General features: G+C 47.7%; 1 protein-coding gene across 1 annotated transcript in view; it reads left to right on the top strand.

The window, feature by feature from the left end:
* The window catches only part of ANKRD54 (ankyrin repeat domain 54), a 53,400-nt gene that overhangs the window by 19,485 nt on the left and 19,413 nt on the right, over positions 1-14,502 (top strand). Inside the window, exon 5 of the mRNA XM_086962871.1 lies at positions 133-180. Coding sequence (XP_086818997.1) covers positions 133-180 — 48 coding nt within the window. The remainder of the gene's footprint in view (positions 1-132; positions 181-14,502) is intronic.

Genomic DNA, 14,502 nt, shown 5'->3' with positions numbered 1-14,502 from the left:
TAAATGGGTAGCACTTATGACCAAGCATTGTATTCCTGACCACGTGCTCCTGGGCGGCTGACAAAGTGACTTAATATTTTAAGGAAATAAAGCAGAATGACTAAGAATAACGTTGTGTTTGTCTTCCTGCAGCTGCCTGCACCAATCACGTCCCGGTCATCACCACCCTGCTGCGTGGAGGTATGTGAGCGGATTCTGAACACTGTGGCTGTGACTGATTGAAGCTCCACATAGGGGCATCTTATTTCCCTCAAGTCCCCCCTGCCCTCTGAATACAATCCTTGTGGTTTTTTACCTCCTTGGTTTGTGATTCCTACAGTTCTCTCCCTTCTGTACCTCTATAGCTTTTTTTCTAGTTTCTGAATGAAACTTTGTTTTCCTATTTATAAATCTCTGCTGCCTTGATATGAAAGACTCCATGCAGTCCTTTTGTATCCAACTGCCTAAAGCCTGTGAGCTATCTATAATCTCACCTCTTCATGATCGTACCCACCCTAGCCCTAAAATGTAACTACACACAGCCCTGCTCCCCCACCCCCAATCAGACCTGGCCCGATCTACAAAACCACGTCTTTCCCTTCTGTGTAGTTTTGTATATGTCTCTCTGCTTTATGTCATTGTCTTCATCTATGCCCCATCTGTGGCGCTCTGCTGTTTCCCACCTTTTTGTTGTATATTTATTACATACACTGCCTCACCTCACCTCAGTCTGAAACTCCGTGCTCCCTTCCACACCACCCTGCTCCCGATTCTCTGCACAGCTCAATAATCCATCAACCAGCCCTCCGTATGTCACTGCTGTGCTGTCTCTTCTTTTGAAGTAAAAGTAATTGCAACTTTTCTGAAACTGGGAACCCGTTTCTCGTGATTTGTTTCGTACTGCATTCTTTTGCCTAATACTGTTCTCTCTTTCGCAATAAGATAGTGTTTCTGTGAATTCTACAAAAGATACACAGTGCAAAGGGAGGGCTTCCGCTTTTAGTCCAGAAAGTAAAATGCCCAGTGTGTAGTTATTTCGTATGTAAACGTGTGTGTTTAAGTGTCTGTCTGCATTTACACCCTTACAAAAAATACACTGAGTGCAAATCAATTTACACCCGTTAAGAGCTGGAGTGAATGCTTTTCCCGAGCGGGAAGGGATATGCAACACCCCCAAAGTTCACGGGGGTGTAAGTGAAGGGGTTTCCTTATATGAAAATGTTTTCCTCAGGGAGGGGTGGGGGGGTGTAATTGCCCACAGTCGCTGCCTTCCAAAATGCAAAATAGTGCTATATGTAGAGTTCTGCTTTGTGGGAATAGTAACTACAAGGGCATTGGCTTTTCCAGAACTGCTACCACTGGGGCAGCTTTCTATGCATTCCCTGAAAAAGCTCTGTGAAATATAAAAAATGTACTACACCTTCAAGCAGGGGAGGACATTTCTGAACGTACTTCTACAATGTTGTATTGTGTATCTGGCCCTGTATGTTCAGATAATACAGATCATAAGCCTTCATAGTCACACAAACCTCCACTTTAAATAACAGCAGATCTGCTGTTGATGAGAAAACAAGGTAGATATAGCTTCACAAATACATAAAAAGCTCGGGCTTGGATGTATAGAAGTCAAGAGCCTGGAAATCATTTTCGGTGGCAGGCCTGCATTTGTAAGAAATGTACTATTCTTAGTCTACAAAACGAATGTTTATGATCAGTTGTATTGAAGAAAACCTATATACCCGTAAACAAAAGGAATATATCCACACAGAAGCATACTGTCTACATATGTTTGCTGATACACCGAACAAAATGAATTTGAATTTAGAATTATTTATAAAGCGCACGTACAAAATGGCAACAGATCTGTGGATTCAATGCCCCCTTGATGTATACTCTTCAAAACTCAGGTCAGGTGTATGTGCGATCTTTGTGTCCTGCAGTACATCTAACAACGTCCACTTTTTGTTTTGCTAATAATTCCAAGCCCAGTGAAAGAATTGTACAAATGTTTTACAAGCCTGGTTGTTGTCCAAGAAATACATTAAAATAGCGGAACCAAGCATCTTCACCTCCAAAAATATACACTACAACAGAACACCATGGAAACAGTACATTACCAGTTTTTGAATGGTCGTCGTTCATCAATGGTTTGCCAGGCTGTAGTGTTAGTTCTTGACCCTTGGAGCCTTCCTATTAAAATGTCCGGCGAAGGATTTGCCACGTTCTACTTTTACTGAATAGCCTTTATGGGCTGTGCTCTGCAAATGGACACCTTTAACAATTAGTTTGAATACCAATGCAGCATTGCAAAGATGTGAATTTTCTACAACACCTGGTTGGACTGAACATAGTTGATTAAAATACATTGATCCTAAAGCACGATGTGCAAAAACAAATCCTAGTTACGAACTGCACAGGGCTTTTGATGTCACTTGAACACACGATGTGCGCTCTTATAACAACTTTTGTGATGGTCATTCGATGTTCTGGTTTCTGTTTACCAATTATAATGGCAGTGCCTTAATCACGGACTTCCTGAGCTTTTTCTTTGAGTATCCGTGATATTGTACTGCTGTTTCATAAGTATCTCTTTCAGAAATATTTAATCTAAAGCTGTGGTTCTTAGCCTGTGGTACGGGGGCCCTTGGGGTTCATGAAGCTTACTCCGGGACCCCATGACTGCTTAGAAAATGTAATCTTAACAGATCAATAAAGCATATATAAATAAAGAAGCAAGATGTAAACTTGACATTATTAATATGTGCTGTAAGTGTGAAGTAATTTGAAATTGGAGGCCAAAAATTAAGTTGGCATCCTCAATTGATTTGTGGGAACAGTGCTAGTGCGTCATTCAGAATATAGTATGGGTGATGATTGACCTCAATTCAGAAAAGCTCTATCCTTCCAATTAAAATTGAGCTTTTAAAAAATATTTTATATTTGTGAATTAAATTAAATATGTCACCATTAGTAAATCATCAAAAATGCTGAGGCTGGGGTCCCGGCCTTCCAGTAATGACTCATTGGGGTACCCAGATTACAATAATGATTCACTGGGGGTCTTTGGGTTCTGGCAATGATTAATTAGGAGGCCCACAAAAGTCGAAAGGTTGAGAACCACTTACCTAAGGTGTTACTTTGAGAAATGTATTCTTTAATTAAAAAACAAATCAACCCCGCTCTCTCTTTACATTAATTTACAAACAGTTCAGAAATTAAGGAAGGAGCCCCCACCCCCATCCAATGCACACCTTCAGCCATTCCCCCTTGGCGCTTGTTCTTTGGCTGTGCACAGTACGGTTTTGCAAAATGGCCTGGACTGTGCCCTATCATCAGCCAAATCTTGCTACACAGGCTTTAGCTGTGCATTGCTAAGCCACCTAACCCTCTGTCAACAGCCAACCACTGCTGCGCACGACCTTGGATTCCAACACCTAAAATGCTTGCTCATGAATTCTTCAACCTTTAGAGACTTGTGTCACGTGCGGATTTTGGTGTTTACTTTTTGGGGATTTGAATTTTCCATGTTTGTGCGTACCCTTTAAGTGCCCATTGAGATAGGGAACTTTTGAGGGTGACCTCCCATGGCTATGCATTTGTTTCAACAGCGCGAAACTCTCGAGTCTGAACTGCCTCGAATTTCAAAATGGCAGTAAATAACATTTTAAGTATCTTTCTCCAGCCAGTCACTTTTTTCCGAAAATTTAAAATGTGACTGAACGGATACCCAAGTCCTGACTCGCGTGTTTAAGCAGTAAAAGTGTTGACTCTATGCAGCCCACTCTGCACTTTTTTTTAAAACACTTGCGACTCAGAAACTACTAAACCGATTTCCACCAAACCAGTGAAAGGACAGAGAGTAAAGTTCTACTTCCAGGCAGAATTTCCGATGGGGCCTAAAAAATAGGTGGGGGACAAAGGATCTTCACTAGAGGTCAGAAGAACATGATGAGCACCTTCACTGCACAGCGGACTCCATAGAGGCGATGTTGCAAAATATGAAGATATATATAGTGTAACGATGAGCAGCAGATGGAAGACCACTACCCAAGTGAGTAGGCATGATATTAGATGTGCCAGTCAAATATTAAAAGGAACTTAGTGCCATGTAACGGGGGCAGCTGTGGAAAGAGGAACGTGCCAGGCAAGTTGCTCTTATTTGAAAAAGAAGGGCAGGATCTAGCAGCGGGCGTGAAATGTAGAAGTGAAAGACATGATTGGAGAAAGGGAGGGATGGGCCACCTTGCTGAGCAAGGGAAGTGGTAGGCAAACTATGGCTACTAGCAGTATCCGTCGTTAAAAAAAAAAATGTGGCTTCAAAAATAAATCTTACATAGCAAATGTTTAGCAGTGATACTGTTTTAGTAAACAGAAACTGAAGAAACAAGGCATGTTCTGTTGGCCTTACATTTGTCATTGCTTGTTGGCCTACGCTAAGAAGTTACAGTATTTGAATGCACTGAACTGGCCAGGTGTTGTTCACTTTCTGAAGCTACAGCGCTACCTCTTTTAGCATTAAAAGCACCAACATCTGGTTGCTATTAAAAACAGTACTGAATGAACTGAAAGTAGCTAGTGCTACACCCAGAGACCATGGAGAAATCTAAAAGTAGCATAACACAAACGTTGAGAAAACTTGTAAATGCCAATTAATTGAAGTTGGTTTGGTGGAGCAACAGTTCAGAGGTCAGTGTATAATAAAAGTTCAAACTTGTCATCTTTATGGTTTAAATCTTTTTATTAATTTTCATACAGAATAAATAACAGGACCCTCTGCTCCCATGTTAGAATGCAAAAGAGACCGCAGGGTCGCAATGGATAACGTTACCATAGGCGATAAGCATGGAGCGGGCCGACAGAATCAACAAAAGAAAAAACGATACAGAGTTCCCCAAACTAACCCCCCACCCTTAACTCCCACCCACCCCTCGTCCACTGGAAAACAAAAGCTTGGAAGGGGAAAGGAATAAGGGAAAGACAACGCACTGATTAGCAGCATCGTTTATGACTTTTCTTAGAGCTGTCACATGGATTCTGCGTTTCTGGGAGGCGAAGTAGTCGAAGATATCTGGGGCATGTCAACTCCTGGAACTCGGACACTAGGAGAGTCAGGAAGGGCCGCCACAACTGAGCGAACTCCGACCCCCTACCAGCCATTGTGAACGTGAGTTTCTCCATACCCAATACCACCCAAAGCCGTTGAAGCCAACCAGAGAGCGTGGGTAGTTGAGTTGGGCAGTGCGCCAATGGATCAAGATATTCTGCAAGGCCGCTCCTATGGCGATAGCTATTAGTCGCCCACTTCGGGATTTTAGTGGGTACGTTAATGGGTTAGGTAAGCCCAAAAGTATGTAGGAGGGGAAGCGAGGGAGTGGAGTTTCTAAGTGAAGATCTATTTCATCCAGGACTTGAGACCAATATGGCTGTATGTGGGAGCAGTCCAGAGGACATGTTCCAGTATACCTCTCTCCCCACACTCCCTCCAGCATAGGTCAAAGCGTGGGTCAAAGCGATGGATGCGCTCCGGCGTATAGTACCAATAAGTAACAATCTTGGTCAAGGTCTCCGTGAGGCCCATATGGTCCGCTGAGTGCCGTGCCCTGTGGTAAATGCCCTCCCATTCCTTGTGGCTTAGAGTTCTCCCCAAATGCTTCTCCCATCGGGTGCAGCCTGCATTATAGGTGTGTGCGATGGGGCCTAGGAGCATCTTGTAGAGATCAGAGATCATCCTCTTGTCAGAGGTGCAAGTTATCAGCCACTTTTCATAAAGAGACAGTGAACGTTGTGCTTGCGGCCTAATGTGAGGGTGTAGTGCCCAGTGTCGGACCTGAAGGTATGACAGGCGTTCTGTTTCGGGGAGACCGTAGTGTTCCCTAAGCTGTTGAAACGGGATAAATACCTCTAAATCAAAGAGATGTCCCAGGGACCTGCAAGGGGAAGAGCGCCAAGCTTGAAAGGCTCGGGCCTCTGTACCGGTTGAAACTCCGGATTATCGAATAATAGTGTGAGAGGTGATGGCAATGTGGTCATTTGTGCATGGGTGTTGGTGCGATCCCAGGATTCCATGATGGTGCTTGTGATGTATGAAGCATAAAGATTGGCTGGTCGGTGATTTTTGTGGAGAAAGGGAACCCCCTGTAGTGGTCTGCCAGCTACCGCCTGGTCCTGAAACAGCCAGTGCTTGTCTGACTCCAGCCGCTGCCATTCTACGATATATCTGAGCTGAGCAGCATGAAAGTATGACTGAAGGTCGGGCACCCCCACACCTCCCCCCTCCAGTGGGAGAATTGCGACCTGATGGCGGAATCGCGGCTTACGACCGTGCCATACAAAACGCGAGAGGTCCGCCTGTGTCTGCTGGATCCAGCCTGACGGGGGTCGGAGGGGAAGGGTCTGGAATATGTATACAATTTGAGGGAGTATGGTCATTTTGGTAGCTGCTATCCTGCCCAGCCAGGATATTGTGCAGTGTTTCCACCTGCTCAGCTCCTTTCTAATGCGAGTTCGGAGGTTGGAGTAATTAATGTCGGTGGTGGCCTGAATGGTGGGAGCGAGCTGGATGCCCAAGTACGGTATCGCCTCATTTGACCACTACATCGGGTGTTCCTCTTGGAGGTGGGCAAGAGTATGTGGAGAGAGGGAGAGACTGAGGACCAGGGATTTATCCATGTTAATTTTAAAACCCGAACCCTTAGCAAAGTTGTGCATTTCCATAAAAAGGGCTCGCACAGACGTGATCGGGTCCAAGAGGGATAATAGGACATCATTGGCATAGAGGCTGATGGTGTGGGTATCCCCCCCCAAACCTCATCCCAGTTATAAGAGGATGGCGGCGGATTTTGAGTGTTAGGGATTCCATATAGAGTGCGAAAAGGAGAGTAGACAGGGGGCAACCCTGTCTAGTTCCCCTCCCGATAGGGAACCGGGAAGACGTGTGGCCATTGACACGGACCGTCGCCATTGGCGATCTATAGCAGTTTAGGATGCGAGTGCGGAGCTTCTCACCAAAGCCAGCCGCAACCAACACCATCTCCAAATAAGGCTACTGCACCCTATCGAAGGCCTTCTCTGCATTGATGGCCAGAAGCATATATTCACCTTGGGTGCGGGACGCTTTCTCTATAAGATGCAGTATACGCTTAGTGTTGTGCCATGTAGGGTGCTAGTCGAGTCGCTAGGATGCTGGTGTAAAGTTTAATATCTATATTGAGCAGTGAGATAGGTCTATATGCACTACAGGCCGTCTTGTCCTTTCCGGGTTTAGGGATTACGACCACTGCTGCCTCCAGCATCTCCCCCTGGATTGCTCCAGTGTGTTCGAAAGTGTTGAACAGTCGTGTCAGAGTGGGGGCCAATTGGTTGCAAAAGGTCTTGTAGAAGGCGGCCGTTTAGCCGTCTGGGCCAGGCGACTTACGCACTTTGAGGCGGGAAATTGCTGAAATGACCTCCTTTACTTGTATGGCTCTGTCAAGCTAGTCAGTCTGCACTGGGGAAAGGGAGGGCATGCTGGAAGCAGCTATGTAGTCTGCACTACATTGGAAATCAAGTGGGTCTCTGGCGTAGAGGTCTGCATAGAAATCCCGAAAGATTTCAGCTATAGTTGCGTCATCTGTCACCGGCTCGCCCTCTGATGTATGTATAGTCTGGACCCCCTGTTGCTGTCTGGCCTCGCGGAGCTTGTTGGCGAGAAGGCGACCGCACCTGTCCCCCCGTGTAGTAAGAGTGTCGCAGCCTGAGGGCTGCGTATTCTGCTTTGTCTTGATCTAAGGCTGCGAGTTCTTCCTCTCTAGACAAAATTGGCACCATGCTCTAGAAGCCCCTGTCCTCTGATGGAGTTGCTCAAGTTCCGAGACTCTCTGGATGAGTTCCAACCCTCTTGCGTTCCCTATCTCGATTGTGGCCTGAAGAAATTGCTATGAATTCCCCCCCAGAGGACTGCCTTTAAGGCTGTCCACTGCGTAGCTATGGGATTGTCAGGGTTAGCGTCGAGGGAGTTAAAATTTGTGATGGCTTTCTGGACTTGAGTAAGTACTGATGGGGGCTGCAGCAGTGTGTCGTGCAAGCGCCAATGTCTGCGTAGACGTGGTTAGCAGGGGAGGTGGAAACTGGCCAGCACTGAGGAGTGATCTGAAAGAGAGGCAGTCAGAATATCTATACTGGTCGCATGAGCCTAGGTTTTGTGTGCCCCCGAGTAAAAGGTGTAGCTACGAGAGCGGGGGTGAAATGAACGCCAGGGGTCCGACAGTCCCAGCTCCTGGAGCAGTGCTTGCCCTGAGGGTGGGAGCACCCCGGCTTGATTCGTCCTCTGGCATGAGAGATCTAGTTCATTGTCAAAGACAACGTTGAGGTTCCCTCCAAGCTGCAAATGTCTATCTGAGGCAGTGGTCGCCTCCTGTAGAGCCGTATAGAGGAACTTCATCTGCCCCTCATTAGGTGCATATATAGACCCTATAACAAATGTCATTTCTCCTAGCGAGAAGTGATTTGTCAGTAGGCGACCCCTGATCTCTGCTTGCTTCTGTAGAACCCTCCCCGAAAAGGACCGGGAAACTAGGATGGCCACCCCCGCTGATTTTGTGGTGTTGGAGGAGAACAATTGTATGGGGATGCCTTAGCCCTTAGTCTATGATGATTCTTGGAGAGGAGGTGGGTCTCCTGAAGTAAACCTATGTCTGTCTTGGAATGCTCAAGGTAATGTAGTATGGCCCTGCGTTTGATTGGATTGTTCAAGCAACGCACGTTAAGGGTAAGAACCGTAAGGGGGTTGTGCGCCATCAGTGACGTGGGATCGGGACTAGGTGCAGTACGCAGCGCTGGCTATGTTGTGCAGCAATGAATCCATGAATATGGAAGAAAGCGTGGGGTGACGAGTGGTTTAAAATACAACAGTTCGCAAGGGGTACCCAGGGGAGGTGGACGAGGAAACCCAAACCCAAATAAAACAATTTTTTTAAAACAATTCCAAGAACAATAATATCTCAGTCAATAACAAGGAAGTCACAAATGCAGAAAAAACCCAGTCTCTAGGGTATAGTCTGCCAACCCAGAGGATCCAGGCAGTCGTCAAGTGGGGGCTCATGACGTGACCAAGGGGAGAGGACCATTTCGCACCGCCATCCGCCGGAAACCAGAGAGTCGCGGCAAGGGCACATAGTAACCAGTGTCTCACTCGGTGGTGGAATTCGTTCCGCCCCGGGCATCGGCCGCAGAGGCAAGGGCCAACAGTCGACAGGACTTTGTGAGGGAGCGCATCTGGTGGGGATTGCCATCAAAGCGAAAGATGAGGCGGAATGGATGCCCCCAAGAGTATGTGATATTATGCTGTCTGAGATGGTCCGTCACCGGGCGGAATTACCTGCGGTGCTGCAGGGTGATTAGGGCTAGGTCCTGGTACAATACAGGAGAGTGACTTTGATAGGAGATAGGGTGAAGGGTTCTTGCTTTTGTCAGGATTGCTTCCTTGGTTTTGAAGTCCTGCAGGCATACCAATATGTCCGCCGGAGGGGGGTTGGGTGACCTTGGTGGGCCGAACCTGTGCACTCTGTCTAAGACCATGTCAACGTCCTGGCATCTGCCAAGATATGGCGAAAGAGGCCCTGTGCAAAGGCAAAAAGATCCTTGGTGTCCTCCGTCGTCTTCACTCCTCGGATCCGAATGTTATACCGACGCGATCTATTCTCAAGGTCCTCCAAGTGTGTTTGGATATTTAGTTGCTGGTCTTGGAGCCGTATGACCTCCTGTTGGAGCATGGTCACCTCCGTCGTGGTAGTGTTGTGTTTAGTCTCCAGCGTTGCGACCCTTTCCCCCACCTCCTCCACGTCCCTGCGGATTTCCCGCATCTCGGCCGTCAGATCTATCTTCACCGTTTGTATGTCATCTGTAAGGGTGTTGAAAAGCGATTCCAGGAATGCCTTAGTGATAGGCTCAGCTCCGGCGCTAGGGGTGGGCTGCATGTCGCCATCGAAGGGGATGCCGCCGTGGTACCTGAAACAGACTGGGCCTTCCCAAAGATGTCTTGCAGTGTTTTCTGCTTCCTCTTCCGGCCGAGGACATAGTCTTGAGGGCTCCAAGGGAAAGCCCGTGCTGGTGTGGAAAATTAACTCAAACTTGGTGAACATTACCGGCGTCATCTTGCCCCTTTTCAAGCCCATTCGTGCGCGTAAGCGGCAGCCATTTTGAACACCATGGCCTCCCTGCCCCTCGCTGATAGCCAGCGCGTCTCTCTCTCTCCCTTAACCTCGCAAGCATCCCCCCCCCGCACACTGACAACCCCCGCTCTCTCATGCCTTGGGTCATAAACCCCTCTTCAGCGCAGCTTCACCACTGAATCCCATCCTGTTCCCAGCGCGACACCTCCCCTCATTCCTTTCATGGCCTCAGATCCTTTTGATGCAAACCCCTTTTTCCTGTGTCCCCGTTTGTCTTCCTTGTTCCCAGGCCGCCACCTGGCTCTGCGGATACTGTTTATTACCCCGTACAGTAGGAAGCTTCCCCTCCCCATCAAAAGACCCCCGAACCGATCAAAGCCCCCACCCCATGAGATCCGATCAAACCCCATGCATTCCGTGAATCGGCGGAATGCCCTGCTGTGCGACAACCATCACCTGTTGTGACTAGGGTGGGGAATCCAACTGTAAATGTATGTGGGAACGGACCTAAAGGGGAGATTCCGAGGATGTTCTTTCAACTATTAACGTATTGCGAGAATGTGTTATGTGCAATAAAGGTCATAAACCCTAGTATAAGAGGCCAGGCCTCAGAGATGTGGTTAGAGCACCTCGTGACAATACTTGCTGTCTGAATTGATGTGTTCTCCTCCGGAGAGAATAAAATCCTCGTTTCCTGCCTTCCAGTCTCCAGCGCCTGCTTCTTCATTGATAATATTGGTGGGTCATAGAGGCGATACCGCCGGGCAACATAAAAAGGGTCTTTGGTTACCGGTTGTCTTTGGAACCCCTTTTTCACAATTGGCGTCCCAAACGTGGGGCCCATCAGCGACTCGTGGATCCAGTGGGAGAGGTCCTGACGACAGAGTGAACGACTGCAACGATCGGAAGGTACCCTGTCCGATAGACCCTCGTCTGACAGCCGATCATCCGAACTTCACTGGTTCCGAACAGACCTCTCTCGAGTGATCTGCGGTCCTGACTGGGAACCATCAGGAGTGCCACGAGAAGTACGAAGAGAAGAGGACGATCGGGCGCTGGATTCGGAAGACAAGAAACTGTCCATGCGGTCCGGGTAAGGTCGTGTAAACACGACTAATTGCGAAAGTGATAGATAATTGAAAGTGATTGATAATTGTTGAGAAAATACTAGTATTACTTTTTGTTAATTTATTGGAGATTCACTGTCTACAAACGGAGAAACAACAGGCCCTCCCTTTATAAACAGCGAAGGATAGGTACGCACCCGTCGGACCTATCTTTCTCCCCCACTGAACAATTGCCCCTTCCCCCCATTGATTAACTGTTATAGATTGTTTTCTGGAGATTCTCTGTCTGCAAACAGGGAAAAATAGGTCCCCTCTTTACAGATAGTGAAAGGGTAGGTGACGCGAACCTTTGCGAGCCTACTTATTCTCCCCATTGACCATATTGATTTTTTATTTTTGACCTAACATTGATTGATTGCTCGAGATTGGTTCATGAGGTATTCACTACGTGCAAACAACGTAGAATAGAAATATTCTGTCTAGTCTTTGCACGCAGCGATAAGATAGGTAGTGCTGACTATTATCCCATTGTGATCCGTCATGCCTGTCTTCTCCCCACTGGTTAGTAGCCTGTTTAGCCCGGACCGCTTATTAGAGATGAACCATCCGGCTCCACTGGAAGGCACCCCTAATAAGGACATGTTCATGAAGCATGGATTGATCGCTATAGCCTATAGTGAGCTGTGGCATAAATATACAAAAAAGGATCAAGAAAGACAGTGGCCACTGAGAGGATCCTTTGATCTTGACAAAATAGAAACGGTAGAAATAGCCCTTCGTAGGAATGAAACAACACCTATTTTGCTCGATAGTCTCGGTATGTGGCGCAAAGAAGCCACACGACGAAGGGAAGGCAACGAATTCGGAAAAGGTGAAGGGACACGACGGACAACCCTCCAAACGTCTAGTAGGCAAAGGGAAGGGCCAACGATGGCACAATTCCGAGGAATAGATATGAAAAGAGAACGGTGTAAAGGGGTGTGCCGACAAGTCAACCCCGGAACACAACGACCCGAAGGTAATCCCCCGACACTGCGCACAGGACGAACAGATTTAAAACAAAACCAATGTGCTTTCTGTAAATGTCTCGGGCACTGGAAAGCCCAATGTCCGACTTTGCAGAGCATAGGTAAGAATGGAGGGTCGACAGAAAGAACAGGCCGACAGAAAGGGAAAAGGCACGAAATAAAAACCCATCAGACTAGTACGGACAGGACAGATAGAACCACCCCGTTTGATTATGCTCGATGGCACAGATTTCGTCAGACCAATTTTAACGACATGTTAGAGTTTTGGGACTGATTGCTCTCTGTTACTCCCCCACTCTGAAAAACCAAACACAATTACAGACCAGTGTAAACAACCCCCCGTTAGAGAAAAGACTCAAGGAAGCCAAGCGTCTATTATATAAACTTAGGATTTAATTACGGTAAAGAAAACACACAACCAACGGTAAATAGAATAACTAGTAGAACTCTCTCTAAAACAAACTTTACTAATAGGAAAAATACAAAACATATTATGCTCACTCCGGAAGTCCTCCAAATGTAACAGTTCAATGGTCCCGCCCATTCGGAACACATAGCACGTGTGGGGCGGGGCCTGCCAGCAACCATGGGCCAAAAGGAGATCGCTGGCGAGAAGGTCCTGGAGGCTCCACCAAGCAGGCAATGAAATGGTCTTCCCATACTGCCCTTCCAGGGATGGCGTCCCCCGGGCCGCGAGTAGGGAGGGGGCGGCTGCAAATGACCCCCTCCCTCGTATCTCCTGGTCCGGCCATCACGAATTCCTCCATCGAACGGATGCAGGGTGGGCAGGGAGGAAGAGGCGACGCGGACGAGCCTCTTCCACCTCCACAGGTAGGAGGCTTCCCTGCCCTGGTCCGGCGCCGATGTCCTCCAGCCGGGCGACGGCCATATACCTACGCTGCACAGGACACATAATGCCTGGCTGGTGTATTTCCTTAGCACGGGACATACAAGACCCAACTGGTATACTTGCATAGTACAGGACACACAATGTCCGACGGGCACTTTTACGGAGCACCGGATGTACAGTGGTCCCCCAAGAGTCGGAATCAGGGGTGTAGGGTGGTCATCATGTGCGCCCCTGATTCCAAGGGACGGCGTAGGATGCGCCGGGAGAGGAAGGCGGCACGGACGAGCCTTTCTCACCTCCCCAGACGAAGGCTCCACTGCTGCACCCTGGCGCCCCGAACCAAAATGTCCTACTCCAGCAGCATGATGCTCTGTCTTTCGCCATCACAAGAAGTTTCTTCCACTCCTGATGGATACGGCAAAGGTGGCTGCCACAGGGTCTCAAAATGGCGTCTGGGCCCTCGAAAGGCGGGTCTAGGCCGCTGGAGTAACTTTGTCCGAAATTGCAACTCGGGCACTTGCCCACCTGGGCGCAAGCCCCCACCATCGACAAACATCCCCTCGACTTTGAAGATTCTACCAGAGTCCCAAGAGCCCTCGGCCCCTTCAGGCTTCCGGTGAGGAACAGCTGCATTGATCTCAACTGAAATAACCACGGCACAGCAACAAGATGGCGGTGCTCTCGTGTCTGCATCAGCTTCCGTCTGAACCACCCAGGAACATTATGGGCTAACGAACTTGAGTAAGTTCCGGCTGAGCATCAACATGACCCGGTAAGAAAGACTCTATCCCCCTCCCTCTCTTGATTGACGGTCCACACCACCAGCCCCTCTGTTAGCACAGTTTTCTTTTGAACTGCCGAAAGGGACTCTGGTCCAACCGCCAATCGTCGGGGACATTTTTCCCTCTGATGCTACTTCCGGACTAAACCGGCCTCGCCCAAAAATGGCGCCGGTACCAATAGGAACTAACGGATGCCTCGTGGTGTTCCTTAGCTAATGAAACTTGATGTACTAAGATATATATATATATACGAACCATTGCGCACTCGATGTTAAAGGGAGGAGGGCTCACTTGGCGAACATTTGAGAAGGGTTCCGTAAAATGTTGATTTCAATGAACAATTTATTTCTGATATTTGTTGTAACTGATACATAACGTCGCTTATGATGCACACCCGCGGTTTACATCTAGGAAATGTGATTACGATGAGCTTGACTGTGTTTCCATTTATGAACTGAAATGCCCCTGATTCCTTCGTCACGCAATGAAATGTTTTTAGTTACTTGCAAATAATTAATTAGGCCTTTTTTTTTTTTACATGTTCTTGTGCTACAAAATAACCCCCTACTGTATGTGCTTCCATCGACGACATGTCAGGCCAAAATATGAATTGCGCTCTCACATTTTACGTACTGAATAATTCTACAA

Source organism: Lissotriton vulgaris, chromosome 1_1, assembly GCF_964263255.1.
Source record: "Lissotriton vulgaris chromosome 1_1, aLisVul1.2, whole genome shotgun sequence".
Lineage (NCBI taxonomy): Eukaryota > Metazoa > Chordata > Amphibia > Caudata > Salamandridae > Lissotriton > Lissotriton vulgaris.
This window is presented reverse-complemented; position numbering and strand designations above follow the sequence as displayed.